The sequence below is a fragment of the Crocuta crocuta genome, unplaced genomic scaffold (genome assembly GCF_008692635.1).
Source record: "Crocuta crocuta isolate KB4526 unplaced genomic scaffold, BGI_CrCroc_1.0 scaffold382, whole genome shotgun sequence".
NCBI classification, from domain to species: Eukaryota; Metazoa; Chordata; class Mammalia; order Carnivora; family Hyaenidae; genus Crocuta; species Crocuta crocuta.
In genome coordinates, this window is record NW_027531873.1 from 3,408,887 (window position 1) to 3,428,011 (window position 19,125).

General features: G+C 34.9%; 2 protein-coding genes across 2 annotated transcripts in view; both read left to right on the forward strand.

Moving 5' to 3' along the window:
* LOC144238961 (doublecortin domain-containing protein 1-like) overlaps positions 1-6,102 on the forward strand; it is a 31,549-nt gene extending 25,447 nt beyond the window's left edge. The window contains exons 5-6 of the mRNA XM_077772897.1: positions 2,808-2,971; positions 5,973-6,102. Coding sequence (XP_077629023.1) covers positions 2,808-2,971; positions 5,973-6,102 — 294 coding nt within the window. The remainder of the gene's footprint in view (positions 1-2,807; positions 2,972-5,972) is intronic.
* Positions 6,103-8,921: 2,819 nt separating this feature from the next.
* Positions 8,922-19,125, forward strand: part of LOC144238940 (doublecortin domain-containing protein 1-like) — a 111,586-nt gene continuing 101,382 nt past the window's right edge. The window contains exons 1-3 of the mRNA XM_077772886.1: positions 8,922-8,967; positions 15,616-15,750; positions 18,674-18,792. Coding sequence (XP_077629012.1) covers positions 18,680-18,792 — 113 coding nt within the window. The 5' untranslated portion in view covers positions 8,922-8,967; positions 15,616-15,750; positions 18,674-18,679. The remainder of the gene's footprint in view (positions 8,968-15,615; positions 15,751-18,673; positions 18,793-19,125) is intronic.

Here is a 19,125-nt window from a genome sequence, read left to right on the forward strand (position 1 = left end):
TGGGTTGAGGTATTTGCAAGCCCTAGGCCCTAATTAACTAACATATAGTTAGTCTTCTCCTATGGGTCGTTGTGAGCACGTCCAGATGGTTTATCTTAGGCACTCTTACCTTTGCTTATTTTTCAGACAATTGGGATGTTTCTCAGGCAGAACCAATATGAACAGGGTCTTTATTTTGGATCTTTGTCTTAAATAAAAGGACACTGAATACCCTGTTCTTTACAAATTGGGGTTATGCACCCCAGCATATACCAATGTTTTGGTCTCTATTCCTTGGCCTTTGTTTATAAACTTGCTCCTTTCCCTTCAGTTCCGCACCCTCAGACTTAACCTCTCCCTGGTGGTATCCTTTACCTGGCCTTTACAGTCAATCACAAGAGTTGTACAGAATTAGGAGATTTTCATCTGATCTGATCATTGGCTGGACCCAGGAGAGATAGCTACCTTGATTGATTAGAGAGAGAAGGATCAAGAGCCTTGGTTGGTTTCTTTATACCATCACATTTCTAACTATATAAATCACCATTGTATAAAAACCTTCCTAGAATCCTCTACTTTCCCTCTTATTTGTATTAGAAAATTTTACTTTTTGGTTTACATTAAAACTGAAATCAGTATTTATGTTATCTTATACAGGAAGATATTATTTCAGAGAAAGTTTTTGTGTTGGCTTATGGCATATTGAAATTGACCTATGCTTTGCTTTTATATGCAAGTAAATCTGAGGGGATAAAGCTCTTTGTTAGGGAGATTCCCTTGTGGTATCCAAGAATGCCTGTTCCCTTGGTGTGCACTTGTCTCAATCATTAGCCTAAGATGTTTCACACTCTTTTCAGGTCCTTGAACAAATTCTTGTCTCATAAAGGCCTGGTGATGATAGCTTTAAAGATAGCTGGGTGAAGATTATCACAACTTTTGGTTGCCATAACCCTGCCCTAGCCAATGACCTAGAGATGAAAGGAACTGAGGCCCTGACCTCCTGTAGACTCTTGAATGCTCATCTTTGAACACCTAAAATTCAGTTGAGAAAATAGAGACTGTGAAAATGAATTTGGTTAAGTGGTCAGGTATTCATATCCTCCTGCCACATACCCCTATCCTCTGTGCACACATTTCTTTCTTGAATCAGGCCTTAAATCTTTATATCTCTCCCCTTTACAAAAAAGGATGATGCCTGTGAAGCAAAATCACTGTGATTTAAAAGATGATCAGCATTCCATATTTCCCGAAATAATAGCAATGCAACAAAAAATAAGCTCATGGTCTGAGATCACACAGAAATAAATGTAGGGCTTCATAAAAACAATCTATAGAATTCAAAATATGTTTGCGGTTTCAATGAACAAAGCTAAAAACAATACAGATTTTTGCTGTACTAGGACCTTCCCTAATATACTCCTAAAGAGCATAGTAATCATTATTTTTAATTCAAAGGACTTGATTAGGCTGGATGAGAAACATTAACTTTAATGAAATAAAAAATATTTCATTGTTTTCAGCCTTTCTGATGCTTAAGAGTGAAAATATGGTCAACATAGAGGTGAATGAAAACAAGGTAGAGATGATGAGGTTAGAAATATGGTTATTTATCTCTAATTACAACAAAGCTTAAGTCTTAGGTGTTCTATACTATAGTTGCTGATCAAAGAAAATATTTTACCCGAACAAGAGTTTATAGCCAATAGGTGAGGAAACATGAAGTATATGACAGGATCGCAACTTTGTCTTCTTTCCTCTAAGCTTTGGCATTTAGCTTCTCAAAATACCTTCAATGGGAATTAATAGAAGGAGCCAAAAAAGCACCCTGAATAGCAGCTAGGCCAGAAAAGGCCACAAATATATCTGCATCCCTGCCGAGATTACAGAGTAACAAGAAATTGAGAGATGTAAGAACCGACAAGGGAGAGAAGAAAAGGATGTGGTGACAGAAGGCTCCAGGGGGAACAGAGTGATGGATAGTGTGGGGTTCAGAGCAGGAAAGAGCAGAGACCTAAACATTCAAACAAAGTTGACAGATAAGGAAAAATGTCCTTTAAAATTCCATATGCAACATAGTTCTGTTAAAATTACTTTCATTTAAAATGTGCTTTAAAATAGAAATATCTTGATAATTTAGCAACCCTGAGTGTACGAGAGAAGCAAACATTAACAATGTTATTATTTAGAATATTAAATGGCAGCATTTCATACTTCACATTTCAATTATAGCTTACTCACAACTTGGAAACATTTTCATTATTGAAGCAGCTCACAAGCCTTTGAAAGGCTCTTGATTAAACTACATTCAAGAGTTCGTCTAAGTGAATCAACATAGGCTGACAATCATGTTTATTTCTGTAATCCTGTAAGTGGTAAATTGTTCTACCAGTGGTTACCTGAGGTTAGTTAGGGACGGGGAGGTTGCTGGTTGTAAAACTTGAACATGCTCTGGAAGGAGCCTAACAAAATGTGTAGTTCACATAAGAAAAGCATAACCCTTATCAAAGAGGACTGTTACCATGTGTAGAAGCTAACTGCTCTTTCTGTAAGACTGTCACATCTGCTTTCAGTCCCCGTGCCAAAGGGTCAGAGCTCAATCACAAGCCTGTGGCACCCCCTGCTGGTTAAAAGCCCATGCTCATTTTGTTACTTTACACTGAGCTAAATATTGCCATCATTTCACACTTCTTTTGACATTCTATATGAATTTAATTATCATTTGTTTGGATTCATTTGTTACAGAGTACAGACAGTTTATTATAGATGTTCGCATTTTATATCATTTCTTCTTCTTCTTCTTCTTCTTCATTATTTTTTCCCACCACCAGTTACTTCTCAAGATTCATCAGAGGCTTCAAGGATCTCCCATCAGCCCACCAGGCCTCAATTTTTCTTCAATCCGGCTTTTTGATGAGCACGGCCAAGAAATTAAGAATCCACTTTTGCTGAAGAATGAACAAAAAATTTGGGTCTCTTACGGTAAAGCATACAGGTAGGAACAAGGTGTTTATTTTCTGTCTGTCCTCAATCTATCCAGGGGCAAGCTAATTTAAAAGGAGAGTTGAGAAGCCAAGTAGTACCCTTTGTGATTGTTTTATGAAATTCTGTATTCCAATAAAATTTCCAGGGTGTTTCTTGTGAAGCAGTATTGTTTGTGAGATATGGGACATCTCTCTCTCTCTCTCCTTCTCTCTCTCTCTCTCTCTCTTTCTCTGTCTCTCTGACTTTCTGTCTTAATGCCTTGTCATAGTTCTTGAAGTCTGCCTGTCAGCACAGCAAGTGGGATTTGTTCATGTCTGAGTAGTCACCTTAATGATAGCAGATGGAAACGCCACGGGGGGCCCAAGCCCATCACACTGTCATTGTCGCACACTGCCCTGACCTGCTTCCACTCCTCTATTTTTTTGTCCCTTTTTAAAGGAGAAATGGATGGTAATTGAAAAGGATCTTAAGCAAGATTTATGAAGCTGTAGACAACATGATTCCCCTCTATCTCTCTATGTTTTCACAAATAAAGTCTTAACCTTTTAAGCACCAATGACAGGACAGCTAAAGATAAATTGGTAAAGCTTGTAAGCCCTATCCTATCAAAGTTATATTCCTCAAAAGTGCCTTACATTATCCCACAATAATTACTGGTTATTGCTGAGCATTGCGTAAATTTTTGTAGATTGGTAAATTCCTGCATAAAATTATCTGTGTTTCTGGGAAAAGAAAAAGGCTGCAGCCTACAGGCACTGATGAGCTGGGCTGTTGTGTGGAATATCTTAAAATTTATGCATATTTTGACAGGACACATCCAGATGAACTCTGAAACTGCTTGTCAGGAAACTTAAACATACTTTTCTGCCTATTTAAAAAAATTTTAAGCTTTTATTTATTTGAATAAGGTAAATAGAGAAAAATACTTTTGCCTATCAGGTATGATTGATCATATATTTATTATAATGAAAATAGCATAGATATACTAGGAGCTGATTGGATTTGCTGTATATTCTAATAGTCAAAATTTCATATAATGAAATAAATCTACTCAGAAATTCATGAAGGTTTTGGAAGAAGTTGGTTGCATTAATTGTGGGTAGCATATTATGAAATTTTGTTTCTTCTTTCCCAGTAGAGTAAAATTAAATTGCTTAATAATTTCTTATGCTGTGTAATTTATAGAATTAAAAATATATGTAAGGAATGATGTTTCCTTCCATAGACAGGTTTCAAAATATAATTTAACTACATTTAAGAATTGTTTTTACAATGGTAGAACAGCAATGAATTTTACAGCGGCAAGGATTCTTGAATAATTTAGCAAGCTCTTCCAATTACAAGGAAGGGCTTTAATAAAATGTATGTCTAATAATTTCTTCTTAAGTAGTATTATTAAAATGAAAACAATGACTAATTTTGATGTTTCTAATGATGCTTGTAATTTTAATAAGATCAACCACCACACTTATTCTTGGTTAATTAGATCATATTTATAGAATAACTAGTAAAATGCTAAGTATCTAGAATACCCTAAAATCACCTGAGGATTGTAGCTGGAAGAATTCATAAGTGTATATTGCTTATATGTCATTGTTATTTTAATAGGATAATATTTTTTTCTGGTTCTGATCCCAATATAAAGCACTAGGGAACCATTATAGCATTTTGCTACTATTGGAATTTCTAAAATTTATGTCTAAAAGTTATTTCCTAGGTCCAGTTTAAAATATGTTGATACAATGTGCAATATGTACTAAGTAAATGATATTCATTTTTAGACAGTGATTCTAATGTGCCTAATATATATTGATATGTGGAATTGGTTTATTCATTTATAAAAAGATGATTTTGCCAATATCTGCTTTTATTTTGAGTCTTGTAATTATTTTTCTCCCAATTTTTAGTTTGGACAAGATCCCCCATCTACAGAAAACTTGAAAACAGTACAATGAATATCTATATATTCTTCACCTGGGTTCACAAGTTTAAAACGCTGCCATGTTAGTCTTACCTCTTATATCTCCCTTCTCTCTCTTTTGAGAGGTTTGAGATTACTTCTAGACAATCATTAAAGTTTCACTATAAATGCTCCCTGTCATGTAGCTGAAGAATAATAGGACGTTCTTTTATGTCACCATATCATAATATCTAGCACAGTCCACAATAATGTAATATCACCTAATTTACAATCTATGTTTAATCTACCCAAAATGTGCTTCAGAGTTTTTTGTAGTCCAGGATCCAATTAAGATTCATATATTGCATATAGTTATTTTCTTTAGTTCTCTTTAATCTGGAATATTCTCTCACCTTTGTTTTGCTTTTCATGACATTGAAAATTTTTAAAGAGTTCAGGCACTATTCTCTCATGATTAGCTTCAATTAAAATTTTTTTTTTGACAACGCTACACAGGTGATGTGGTTGAGTCCTATAATTATAAAGTTAAATATCAAGTCTTTGTCACCAGTTTAGACAAAAATGGCTCATAGATAACATAATGCCGGTTGCCATTGTTTTTATTTAAGACGTTTCTCATTTGATTTTAATTCTCATATAATTAAATTAATCTAAAACAAAATACCTAACAGTATGTAATATGAAAAATGAAATCAGCCTAACATTTAGTGAGCTTACAAAGAATAGTAGTTTATAGCCAAATATTAAGAATTCATTTAATTATCAGCTCCAGAGAATATTAAGTGTATTGCATTGTATGAATGACAGTTGCTTGTTTTTCTCAACTAAATACTTTGCTTTTAGTATTGAAATTATTTTTTAAAATTATATGTATTGCAACTATCCTTGACATATTATCAATCAGCCAAATGAACTAAAATGTGCATTTCAGGTATTAGTATAAAATATCAACTATAGTGCTTTATAATAGGAAATTCACTAATTTCCTGACTTTAATACTCACTGTTTTTATAGGTTTATTTTTTATTTGTGCTCAAATTTCAGTGTTTGTATAATTTGATCACTTTGATGTTTTTTTTCCATTTTTCAGATCTCCACTAAACCCTGTTTTGGGTCTGACCTTTGATCAGGTGACTGCATTTGACAGAGAGGGCATTACAGTTGCATATAAAACCTTCTTGGATCCTAATGCTGTTCTGCTATCTGGATGTGACAAGTAAAGTAACATGTGCTTGGTTAAAGTAATCTGAATTGTGTAATTCTAATTTTCCAGAGTGAGAGATTGAAAAGCTGAAAGATGTTCTTTAATTGTCTTCATAAACAATTGTGTATTTTATTGACTTATTTCATGATGTACTGAGTTAGTGTCTATAAAGACTTATCAGTAACTTTTCTTAAGTTTTATAAAACTGTATGAAGCAATGAGCGGATTATAGTTTCTGCTTTGCAGAGGTAACAATTTTATTTGAAATGTAAAAACTGTTTTTAGTGGTTCTTTATAAATGAAGAGTTTTGAGTGGAATCATTAAAATATTAAATAATATGTTTTCTTGTAGGAGTGTTCATATTTAAGCATCTCATTTGATGATGATGAGAACAGAAGCAATATGCTAGAAAATTTGTGGGGTGGTGGCAAAACAGGAGTTAGAAGATTTGAGCTTCTAGACCCATCTCTGCTCATGATTGTATGTGAGCCGATGGTTGTCGGCTTCTTATCTATAAATAATAAAACCCAGTACTTACTAAGTGTTGGTTGTAGTTCTAAATGAATTGGGTAAGGATTTATTTCATCCTCAAAACAATTATTTTAATCCCATCATTACCTTATCTCATTATTATTCTATTTTATAAAGACAGAAACTGAGGCACACAGGGACAGAGTAATTTGTCCATTCACATACTGGTACATGATAGAGCCAGCATTCTAACCCAAATTGTCTTCTTTAAGAACTGTGGGCTTGTCCTCTCTGGGTGGCTCAGTTGGTTGGGTGACAGATTCTTTATTTTGGCTCAGGCCATGATCTCGTGTTTTGTGTGACTGAGCCCCACATTGGGCTCTGTGCTGGCAGTGAGCGGCCTGCTTGGTACTCTCTCTCTCTCCCCCTCTCTCTCTTCCCTTTCCCTGTTTATGCTGTCTCTCCAAATAAANCGCTGGCAGTGAGCGGCCTGCTTGGTACTCTCTCTCTCCCCCTCTCTCTCTTCCCTTTCCCTGTTTATGCTGTCTCTCCAAATAAATAAATAAACATTAAAAAAAAAGAACTGAGGACTTACCCACCGTTAGCACTGTTCAGTAGAACTTTCTATGATGATAGAAGCATATGTTATAACTAACTATTGAGCACTAAAAATATGACTAATGTGACTGAGTAATTGAGTTTTTATTTTGCTTAAATTATACTAAATAAACATTAAAAGTGTTTATTTTGAGAAGGAGGAGGGGCAGAGAAAGAGGAGAGAGAAGAGAGAGAATCCCAAGCAGGCTCCATGCTGTCAGGGCAGAGCCTGATGTCGGGCTTGATTCCACAAACCATGAGATCATGACCTGAGCCATAACCAAGAGTCCTATGCTTAACTGATTGAGCCACCCAGGTGCAGCTTAATTATTCTGATTCTAATTTAAATAGGTTATATATGGCTAGTGGCTATTGTAATAGACACTGATAGTGTGTTGGATTAGGTGATCTTTCTGTAAGGTCCCATCTATATTTAATATTTTGTATTTTAACAAATTATAGTCTTCCTCAGTATACAAGTGAAAAGGCTGTAGAGGAAAAATCCAGAGAGGCAAAAGCAGTCTGATGAGCTATAGTGTCAACCTGTTGCTAAACATGTCTATAAAGATGAATTCTTTGGTCTTCTTTGGTTGTTTAAACAACTCTGTCCCCCAGTGATTGCCTGCACTTTCCAGGCAAGATTAGAATCTGTTTTTTCTTCTTTTTTTTTTCTTTATAGATAGAAGATAACTTATCAGCATTTCTTTTTGTAAGCATTTCCATATATAAGATTTATTTCTTGTGTCCAAGAAATCTTTCCCCAAGCTACTAAATTTGACCAGACCCTTTCCCTCCAAGTTTTAGCAAGAGTTTAATTTTTAATTCACGTATTTCTCCGTAATTTCCTTCCTTGGATAAAATGGGTGCTGTTATATTGAGTGGTTTTTAAGTTAGATGTAGGTCACAAAGCATAACAATATGAAACTACCTTTACTGAAAGCAAACGTATTTGAAGACAATATACATAATTTTTGGATTCCATTTGAATTTTCTTTCTATACTCTAATGTGCATCATTTGAAATCTTAATAATCATACTCTAATTTATAATTCTCTGGGTATTGAAAAAAAATACTATTACCAGCCCCAGAACTGGTTTCTGTTGAATAACATGCTATATCATGAATCTTAACATATCAGTGTTTTGCCAGATAATTTCTTTAGAGTTAGGATTGGTTTCCTTTTAAAATAAGTGATTTGGGTGAAGTAAGAATGAAACCCATTCCTTCAGTATGTGGTTTGTCCGTGTGCCCATTAGACTGTGCTGCCTCTTAAGTCTGTCTAAAAATCACTAAAATAATGTGTTTGACATAACCATTCTAAGTATAAAAACATGTTATTATTCATAGTCCATGGTATTTAGAATAAAATTGAATAATGAAGATAGTACCCACTATGAGTGATTCTGTAAAATTAAAAGTAATTTTTTGTTGCTCTGTTCTATTAATAATTAATTAGGCATTAATTAGGCATGGAATTCCTCAGTATCATAATTAATTGCAAGATACAAATTTAAAGTCTCCCTTTTCCCAATTATGGATAGCAAAACACTTTACAAATTTCTGTTTAAAAAGATTATGGACTATAAATTTGTTTTTCTCTCCCTAGTAGAGTATAAGATACATAAGTTATTATGCTAGTAGATTAAAGAGTTTTGTAATTAAGTACATTTTAACAAAAATAATTAAAATATTTTACTTTTCTTAGTTGGGAAGTTTGTGAGGGATTCCCAGTTAATTTCAACGATATCAGTCAAAAGATACCTGATCAATTTGAAAAGGTGGACTTGGAGAACCATTTCCTACAGAGCAAGGTCAGAATTATTTATTGTACTTAATAAAGGTATTTTATGTATTGGGTCATCATTCAGTATATGGTGACTGAGTGGATTTTGTGAAAGTTTTTGAAAAGTTTAAATTATTTTACAAATATTGGGGCATTAGTCTTTACTTCCTATTAATTAAGCACTTTAAAAACTGAACCAATATATAGTATTCCTTCCGGGAAATTTTTTTACCTGAATTATGTCATTTAAGTACTATTGGTTAGCATATTTTGTTTCTATCTACTGTATTAATTATTTGACATTGTTTTAAAACTCTTTAAGAAGGCTATTAAACAAAGATTTGATCTATTTGCTCTATGGATCAATGTATTTAAGGAGTAGGAGTTCTTTGGAAACCCAACTCATGGCAGTCCAACCCAAAAGGTCTATACATTAATTTATACCTAGAAATTTTTCATGCCAGTAAAAAATTTTCTCCTCTAACTGAGCTATGAAATGTCTTTTAAAAGAAACTTTTTAAAAAAATGTTTAATTTATTATTTTTGAGACAGACAGAGAGAGAGAGAACATGAATGGGAGAGGGGCAAAGACACACACAGACACACAGACACACAGACACAGACACACAGACACACAGACACACACACACACACACATACACACACAGAATCCGAAGCAGGCTCAGGGCTCTGTGCTGACAGCTCAGAGCCCAATATGAGACTCAAAGCCACAAATCATGAGATCATGACCTGAGCCGAAACTGGATACTTAACTGACTGAGGTACTCTTCCACATTTACTTTTTGACTGCCCACAAATTTAACTGTGAATAGCCTGCCAGTTAACCAGAAACTTTACCAATAACATAAAGTCTATAAGCACATATTTTATATACTGTATGCATTATGTACTGTATTATCACAATAAAACAAGTTGGAGAAAAGAAAATGTTATTAAGAAAATCATAGGGAAGAGAAAATACATTTACAGGACTGTACTATACCAAAGAAAATCCTCATGTAAGTGGGCCCACGCAGTTTAAGCCTGTGTTATTCCATGGTCAACTGTATTTCTAATCCTGTTAGATTTTAAGCAAATTTAGAACATAAATGCAACTTGAATGGTACAGTAAGAATGAATGCCTTTTGTATTTTGTATTTATCTGACATTAATATTTATTTACCTTAGTTCTGATCCTGTTGGCATTGCTTTTTAGTTTTTTTGCTGTGGTATTATTTCCTATTCAAAAAACTTGTAACCCTGGAAGTTGCCTACTGAAATTCCAACTCCTCTAAATTCCAAATCCTCCTCTAATCCACCTCTACTCTCAACTTGCCTTCCCAATCTTCTCTTCAATCTTCTCTTCTTGATCTTTATACCCTACACTACAGTTAGAGCTAATATATTGTGCCCCATAACATGTTTTTCACTTTGGTACTCTTGTACCATGGTGTGTGTTGTTCTTTGCCTACAATATACTGCCCTCCTCCCCCCCACACCATTACCATTCCTTCCCTTTTAAGGTTTTATTCAACTTTTTCCTTCTTCCATGAAGGCTTCTTAGGTCCTCCAAAAAGAATGAACCTCATATTATTGAACCACCTATTCATCCTTAGAGTTTGTGTTTTGGTATAGTCATTTGTTTTTATGTCTTTCTCTTACACTAAATTGAGAATTCTTGGGGCAGACACATTATGTCTCACCCATCTTTGTATTTTTGAATTCTAGGACAGGTTTTGAACGTAGGGCAGGTGCACAATACATTTTTTATGAATGATTTTTAAAATTTAGCTACAAACTATCTTTCAAGGCTCAATATTTTCTAATATGTTCCTCATGTGTTAGCCAAGCCTGATTGTTCATTTGTTGTTTTCTGAAAGTACTTCATGATTTCTGTTATGCCCATGTGGATCCCTTTGCCTGGAATTCAACATTTATTTCTTTGTCATTACCCAACAGCCTTTTAACACCCTTATGCCATTTTCTAATACAGTGTCTGACATACAGCTGGCATTCTTTAAATGCTTGCTGAAATTCTGCCCATCATTCTAGTCTTATCTGATTTATGCCTGTGTCATGAAATCTCTTTTTACCAACCTTCATCTCCAAATTAGATATAATGTTTCTGGACTCACACCCTCATTATAATGAGTTTGAACTTGATGCTGTTCCTATTAAGCATTTTTTACATGGTTCAAAGTCAAGGTGCCTGGGTGGCTCAGTTGGTTAAGCATCCAACTTCAGCTGAGGTCATGATCTCGTGGTTTGTGATTTCAAGCCCTCCATCAGGCTCTGTGCTGACAGCTCAGAGCCTGGAGCCTGCTTTGGATTCTATGTCTCTCTCTCTGGCTCTCCCCTACTCATGCTCTGTTTCTCTTTCTCTCAAACATAAACATTAAAACATTTTTTAAAAAAGTCAAACAGTGCTCCAAGTATGAACATATATCATGACACATTGAGGAAGAAAAGAAAGAATAGTAGATTCCACTGAGAATCTAATCAGATCATAAAGGGTCTAATTCATTGTTAGGGATTCTGGATATTGTTCTGTAGAAAACAAGGGGCCATTGGAAATATTCAAACAGAGGCAAGATCTGATTTGGTGTTTGTGTTGGGAATAACTCAGGAGGTCTTTTTTTTTATCCTCCCTGCTGAATTAGATCTTTCTCAAGGGCAAAGGGCATCCTGGTCATCCTTGTCATTACTGTAATATCTAGATGTTCAGAGTTAGCTAGATGGAATTGAGTTCACTGGTTAATTAACTCATTCAACAGAAACCAGCTCAAAGCTGGAAAAAAAAAACCCAGGATATCCAAAAGCTATCAGAGGAAAAGAACTCAAAGGAGGCTTCTTTTTTGATTTTATGCCAATGTAGGACTTTTAAAAGATAACTATATTTTATAATGTTGAAAAATAAGAGAATAACAATCTACTTATTTAATCATTATTAACTGGTTTTAATGATTCAGTGAAAAAGAGAAAACTCAAATAAAAGTTTGTACACTATCATATTTTTAGAGGAAGAAATTGGTTTTGAATAAAATTTTAGTCTGACCAAAATAGTAATATAAGAAAGCAATGATTTGATAAACTGTCTAGTAAAAAGTAGCTTTCAAAGAAAAATGGCCCTCCCTTAGCTATGAAATCTTTACAATCTTTTCAGAAAAGCATCTCTAATTATATACAGAGAGGTGATCAGTGCATTGGAAATAGTAGTTTAATAACCTAAAATGAAGCACTTTTAAAGAGCAATTCTAGCAGAGGTGATAGATATGTATAGGGCCTTTTATTGTAGAATCTTGTTGCTCATTGTGGTAAAGAAGACACTAAGAGGATTACAACAGGGGTAGAGAGAGGGAGGCAAAAGCCGATATTCTTGATGCATACGTTTTAAAATTGGCTTGAGAAAGAGATACCAGTGCCCCAACCCCTGACTGTTCTTTTAAGTCTCTTATTGACAAGTAAAACCTTTCCTACAGAGAAAAATTTGGAACATATAATCCCTATTAGTAATGTGGGAGATAGATATAACCCTGACAATTACAACCTGTTGCTCTTTTATCCATTTCAAAAGAAGATTTGGAATCTACCACAAATTGACAGTTTGGCAAATACATCTTTCCACAGTTCTCTATTGTTATCTAAATTGGCAACATTTTCATATTGCTTCAGTTTAAGGGCAATAAAATTAAATTATTTCCATGCACTGGATGAGATTTAATCTTCATGGTAGTTAATATAAAGGAAAAAAAGCATTTCATGAGAGGAATAGTTTTAGTAGTACCTGAATATGGGAAAAAATAGCAGAAAAGTAGACTCCAGTATTTGACAGGTAATATATTCTGCCAAAATGGAAAGGAAACATACTTTGATCCTAGCCTTTTGGTATAATCAGACATTAGTAGGACATTAGTGACAACTTTTGGTATGGGAATAGTGAAAACAATACCAAATCATGATTTTAGAATTGTGGCATACTAGTTACAAGTTATAAACTTACAGCTTATAAATCAGCAGTCATGGATGCTAGCAAGATAAATTATTTTATATGTCACAAAGGAGGCTGGGAAAAGAATGGACACTTTTTTACTGTCCTATTTATTTGTAAAGCACATCATTGAAAAATAATGTTTTCTACAAATAATTGATAGTGGGAAAGACAAAATTTTATTTTTAATTTTGAACTGGTTGCCATTAGAATAGGTCACAGAACTTTAATAAAATCCTGAGTCCCTTCCTTATTTTTAGACCAATATTTGGAAGCTATTTGAGGACTGCCTATTTACATCTTATATCTTTGATTGCATAATTATGTACTCACTGATATCTTGTGCTTTTAGACTTCTCCAGTTCTTGGCCTTTGAAGTGGGTGTATTGATAGCTTTAGAGAATGAAAACAATAAAAATGAACATCAGGGATGTGAGGAAAGAGATGTTATAACATTTCTTATAGTTGTGATTTTAATTTGTGTATCATTTTTTTAACTTGGCCCTAAATTCACTATCAAACGTGAAAAATCTTATAAAATTTCTATGTAGTAAAAAAAAAAATTGTTCAGAATAAAAAGCTTCTCCTTTCAAGAAAAATTTCATTGTCTTATATTTTATTTTTCAGTAGATCTATAAGTAACACCGTAAGTGGTTCTCTTATTATTTTGAATTTTCACAGAAATATTGAAGGCCAATCCACTTTCACTAGTGATTTGGAAAAAGAAAATAACACAAAGTTTTAATAGGCACAGAATATGAATGCCTCATTTTTAAAATCACTGGCAGCTTCTGTATCAGCAGTTTATTCAGACAACCAAAATCATAATGGCCATTTAAAGTGAGCTATACATATGTAGAGAGAGGAGGTATTCAAAAGAATACAAGAGATTTTCTTGACATACGTGATGGTATGTATTTAGAAAACAGTCTCAACATAAATGCTGTTGTATGCATACGTGTGTGTGTGTGCGCATACACATGGTGTACCATGTTTCAGGTTGTCAGAGCACTTTTATGAATTGCAGTTTTCAGTCTTTATTTTCCTCACCTTCACAAATGATTGGTCTCAAGCTAAACTATCCAATTAAACTAAAAAGAGAAAAGAAGGCAAAGTCACAAATTGAAATTTAATGGCCATTGTCAATTTTAAATGTATCAGAACCCCAGACTTGGCAAGATTTTTTTCTCTTAATAACAGGCAATGAAGCTGAGTTAGTGGGCCTGGCTGTGTCTGGTCTATGTAGAATCACTTGGGAACTATCCAGCAAAATATCTCTCGAAGAACAGCATGGTGTTAATACTGGGTGCCAACCCAAGACAGACACAAAGGACCCCTTCACTCTTCACCAATAAGCCAACTGTTAAAAGATTAAACCATGTTGTGGCGATAACAAGAATTTAGGCGCTGGCAGCAGGTGCTGTACAAAGAAGCAGTTGGCAGTACAGTTCTTCTGTCTGACTAATTCCAGTCAAAACAATCTTCTTCCCACTTGCAGAGGAGAGTTTTGAGTGTGATGGCAACTTCGAGTTAGGAGGTTGAGTAAGAGTGCTACTTTAAATGCTGAGTCCTGTGGCGGGTGGATTAGTAGAATATAGTTTATCATTGTTCAGAAACTGTGGGGGATTCCCCTCCAGAATCCAGCCACTACTGCCTAACTGGGAAATACACAATCAAAGAGCTGCAAGTCAAATCTGTTTATGTCATGGGGTTGCTGTATTTTTAAAATTTTATTGTCACATATAGGACTCAGAAGACATTTTCTTCTCTTGGGGAGTAACTATCTTCCATTATAGAATAATTGCCAAATATATTAGTTATACCCTTTTGTTACTGCCTGACTGAATTTGTAAACATTACCTTTTAAATTATCATTTAATTTTTGTATTTTTAAGAATCAGTTGCCACTCAACACATATCTATTATCAGTACAGATTTAGAATATACTTTTTAGTATTAGAAAAAATTGTTATTGAAGCAACATCACTTATTTGGCTTAATGCAAAACTGACATATTCCCATAATCCTATATAAACAAATATTGGTACTTAGAAATTTAGTATGATTACTCAGAAAAAGTGATCATGTAAGTTAGTGAAAAAGTTTATTAAATATTAAGGAGAATTTCTACAGGTGATGTGAATGTCTAGTAATTTTACAATCAAGTCTACATGAGAAATGCTAGAAGGTATACTGATCTTCGACATATGTAGTCTGATAACAAATATGGGAAACACAGATACTGTGTCTTACCAGTTGGTCCCCTCCTATCCATCCTCACAACTTTCGCTAAATTCTCAACTCATATGCCTTTATTCTAAGGAAATTGTGGGGACTTTTAACTGCTCTCCTTTGAGGTCCCCATTCTGCAATCCATTATTTCTTCCCGTGTGTGTGTGCGTGTGTGTGTGTGCATCTTATTGACTCTTCTGTTACAAGTTTCTCTAGGGCAGCAAAAATACTGTTTCATATCCCACACCACACAGTCTAGTGCCTTGCATATCAGAGCTGATGCTCAACAAATATTAATTGAATTGAATTAAATGGGAATGAGCATTATTGTTTCCAAAGAGAACTTCTCAATCAGAAACATAAGGTCTTAGGATAACCTATTGTGGTCGAATGTGTTGAAGAGGGTGGACTCTCAGACTGCTGGTTTAACAATGCACACTTCTTTTCATGGTATAGGTGGATCCCAATATTGTCCTTCATGCCTCTGTTTCCATCAGAAAGCGAAGCTCCTCAAGCAGGGAAGTGAGCAGTGGAAGTCAGATAGCCCCATCAACCCTGTGGCCTGCAGCCAGTGTGTGGCTGATCACAAAGGTACCCAAGAGTGTCTCCTTTCCCTGAGTGACTTTGCATGCTCCCTGGTCACAGTGTCTCTAGCTCCTGGTGCCTTCATGCACACAAGCATGCAAGTGAAATCATGATAAGTTGTTGGCTGTTATGAATGCCCTTGGTGTGTCTGGTGCAGAGGGCTTCTGTAAATCCCCATGTGGGCATTCAATTCACTTTCAGATGTGATTAGTTCATACTCAGAGGTATTAAAACTCAGCACAGAGCTTATGTACAGTCCACAGACTCACCATTTTCATGAGATTTTTCTGAATGTCATTTACTTCCACTCCTTTGTATGCATTGCTGAGCTTCATGGAGCCTAGTGGATTAACACCATATAGTGATAGTGTATGATCTTCACAAAGACAAATTTAAGAGAAATCCCTGAGCATAAAATGTGAACAATGACTAACACATTTTACACCTAAATGTATTCACACTATTTAACTTTTTATTTTTTTAATGTTTTACTTATTTCTGAGAGAGAGAGAGAGAGAGAGAGAGAGCATGACCAGGGAAGGTTCAGAGAGAGAGGGAGACACAGAATCTGAAACAGACTCCAGGCTCTGAGCTAGCTGTCAGCACAGAGTCCGACGTGGAGCTCAAAGCCACGAATGCAAGATCATGACCTGAGCCAAAGTTAGACGCTCAACCGACTGAGTTACCCAGGCTCCCCGACACTATTTAATTTTTTAACTTTACTATTATAATACTGGATCTGATTTAAATTGAGAGCATTAATTGTCCTCCCCTCTCCTCTTCTTATTGAAATATGTTTTGTAATTGCCATCTAATAGTTATGTCTAGAAAGAGATGGTGCAGCTTTTATCTACCCTTCTTCTGTCTTCCCTTGTCCCCTTGCCATAGATTATTTTGGCCTTTTCTTAGCACTTCCATGGGTGCAGAGTACCTCAGGCAAGCTTGTTGGTACTGTGTTGGGGTGGGGGGAGGTTGTAAGTATTTTCTCAAATGAAATTTGGGATTGCTCTAAACTGTTAAGTTTTGATTCTATGAAAGCTAAAAACAAACATATAGAATAATTCAGATACAAAGGAACCAAGGAATATTCATTTCATATATCAAGGCAGAATGAGGTTAAATGGGATATTTCCTCAATGTACTTCCAACTTGGAGAACCGTTTTTAAGTTGTATTTTGCTTCAGGTTTAATAACAATATTTGCTATTTTGTTAAACATCTGCTATATGTTAGGCATCTTCTACATATTTATTATCTTATTTAATCTCATACATTATACAGCTGAAAAAACTAAGACTAGTGAATGGCAGAGGAAAGATTCTTGGTCTATCTGACTTCAAAACGTATGCCTTTTTACTGTAATATAGAATGCTGCTCTATTTCTGGCCAATTTATGGAAGTGTTTTAGTTTTCAGCATTGCCACTGAACCCTTGTGTGACCTCAGGTAAGTCACACGCTCTATCTGGGCTTTAGTCTTATCTGTAAAGAGTTGGACCAGTTGATATGGAAAGTTCTTTTCTAGAGCTCATATTTTGTAATTCCATGGTATCTGTTTCTAGAATTTTATGATAGCAAAAACCTTGTACTTGTCGAAAATTTCCTCAAAAATAATTGAAATGCTTACCAAAAAACATATGGAGGGGCACCTGGGTGGCTCAGCCAGTTGAGCGCCTGATTTCAGCTTAGGTCATGATTTCACAGTTTATGAGTTCCGAGCTCCACATCAGGCTCACTGCTGTCAGCAGAGAGCCTGCTTCAGATCCTCTGCCCCCTCTCTTTACCCCTTCCCCACTTGTAATTTCTCCCCCACACACATAAAAAAAATAAAATAAAAAATAAAAAGAGTATGGATTTTGGAGATACGTAGATCAGAATTAGAATCCTTTGTATGACCTTGAGAAAGTTACTTAGTAGCACTGAACCACTGTTTCCTTCTCTATAAAATAAAGTTAGTCATATCTATCTTGCACAGTTGCTATGATGATTAATAAGAAAGCATGTGTGAAGTTCAAGTGTAGTGTCTGGTATATAGAAAGTGCTTAATAAATGTTTCTTTTTCCTCATCCAAAGCAGTTTTCTTTCAATATAGACAGCATGTCAAATGAAGATTCAACCTAGTGCATACTAGAACCAAAATTTTAAAAAATTGCTTTTCCCAATTGTGTGTGTGTGGTTTCATTTTTTTTTACCACCAAAAAACATGAAAAATAAAGCTCCATACTAAAAATAAAACAAATTTGAAAATCTTTTTTTAGAATGAATGTTCTCTCCCTTTTTCTAAAATACATATTTTTATCTGTTAGGATAGACAATTTTGCATGCCATAAATCCTTAGTGTTTGCCACTCATTTAAAATGTGTTGTTGATTCTCGAAGTAAAAAACCTGTTAAATGGCCATTAAAACAATATTATCAATCAATTTCCTATTCAGAGTATCTTAACACGTAAAGCAAAAGCAGTTCACAAACCGCTTAAAAATGTTTAACCCATGGTATTTAGACCCAGAGTAAAACTTTAAATTGGTACAAAGGTTAAGGATTTGTTTCAATCTTTTCAGTTCACTGCTCTTTTTTTTCTGTGCATACATATTTCACATAAGCTCTGTAGTTATAACTATAACAAGTGACACATGATGGACCCCAAATTGCTGCCCTGTGAAATATGCACAGAAAAAAAGGACAAATGAAGATATCAGGGTCTGTTTTATTTTGCGCTGAACTGTAAAATGCCACCCTTGTCGGACAGAAGATCACTGATTCTGAGCAGGGCTTGCTGACTGCTAACTTGTGGGTAGTGTTTCACTTTCAGCAACTGTTAATATCCAGGCTTATCCAGGCATAATGACCTCACTAGTTGTGACACATTGTTGAATTTTCTGGTTCTTTTAACTTATTTAGACCTTTCTCCCCCACTTTCTATTCATTGGAAGACTGGAATGATCCTGAGCCGGGCGATAACGCAGGGCTGCCTGGCTATTGGTCACCCAATCAGAGTCAAGACTGCCGAGGGAACATCACTAGAAGGATATAAATTAATTCTACAGAAAAGGTAATGCTTATGAGCTATTTAGCTCAAAATAATGAATATTAATTTCAAGATTTCTGAGCAGTCAAATCATGATGGCTCCCAGCTTAGATGTAATAGTCCTTAGGTGTTTAAATTTGTGTTCATAATACCAATATTAATTTCCTATCTAAAATAAGCCTGAAAATGTATGCTACTTAGTTTGGTAGCATTTCTTAGGTATTTTTAAAAGTGAAATGTTGGCGTTCAACATGTACCCATGTTGTAGACAAGCTGCTGCTCTACTCTATAATTATTGGAACTCATTCTTTATATCCATTTTGGTTGTTAATTTAAATATTTAATGTTCTGTATGTA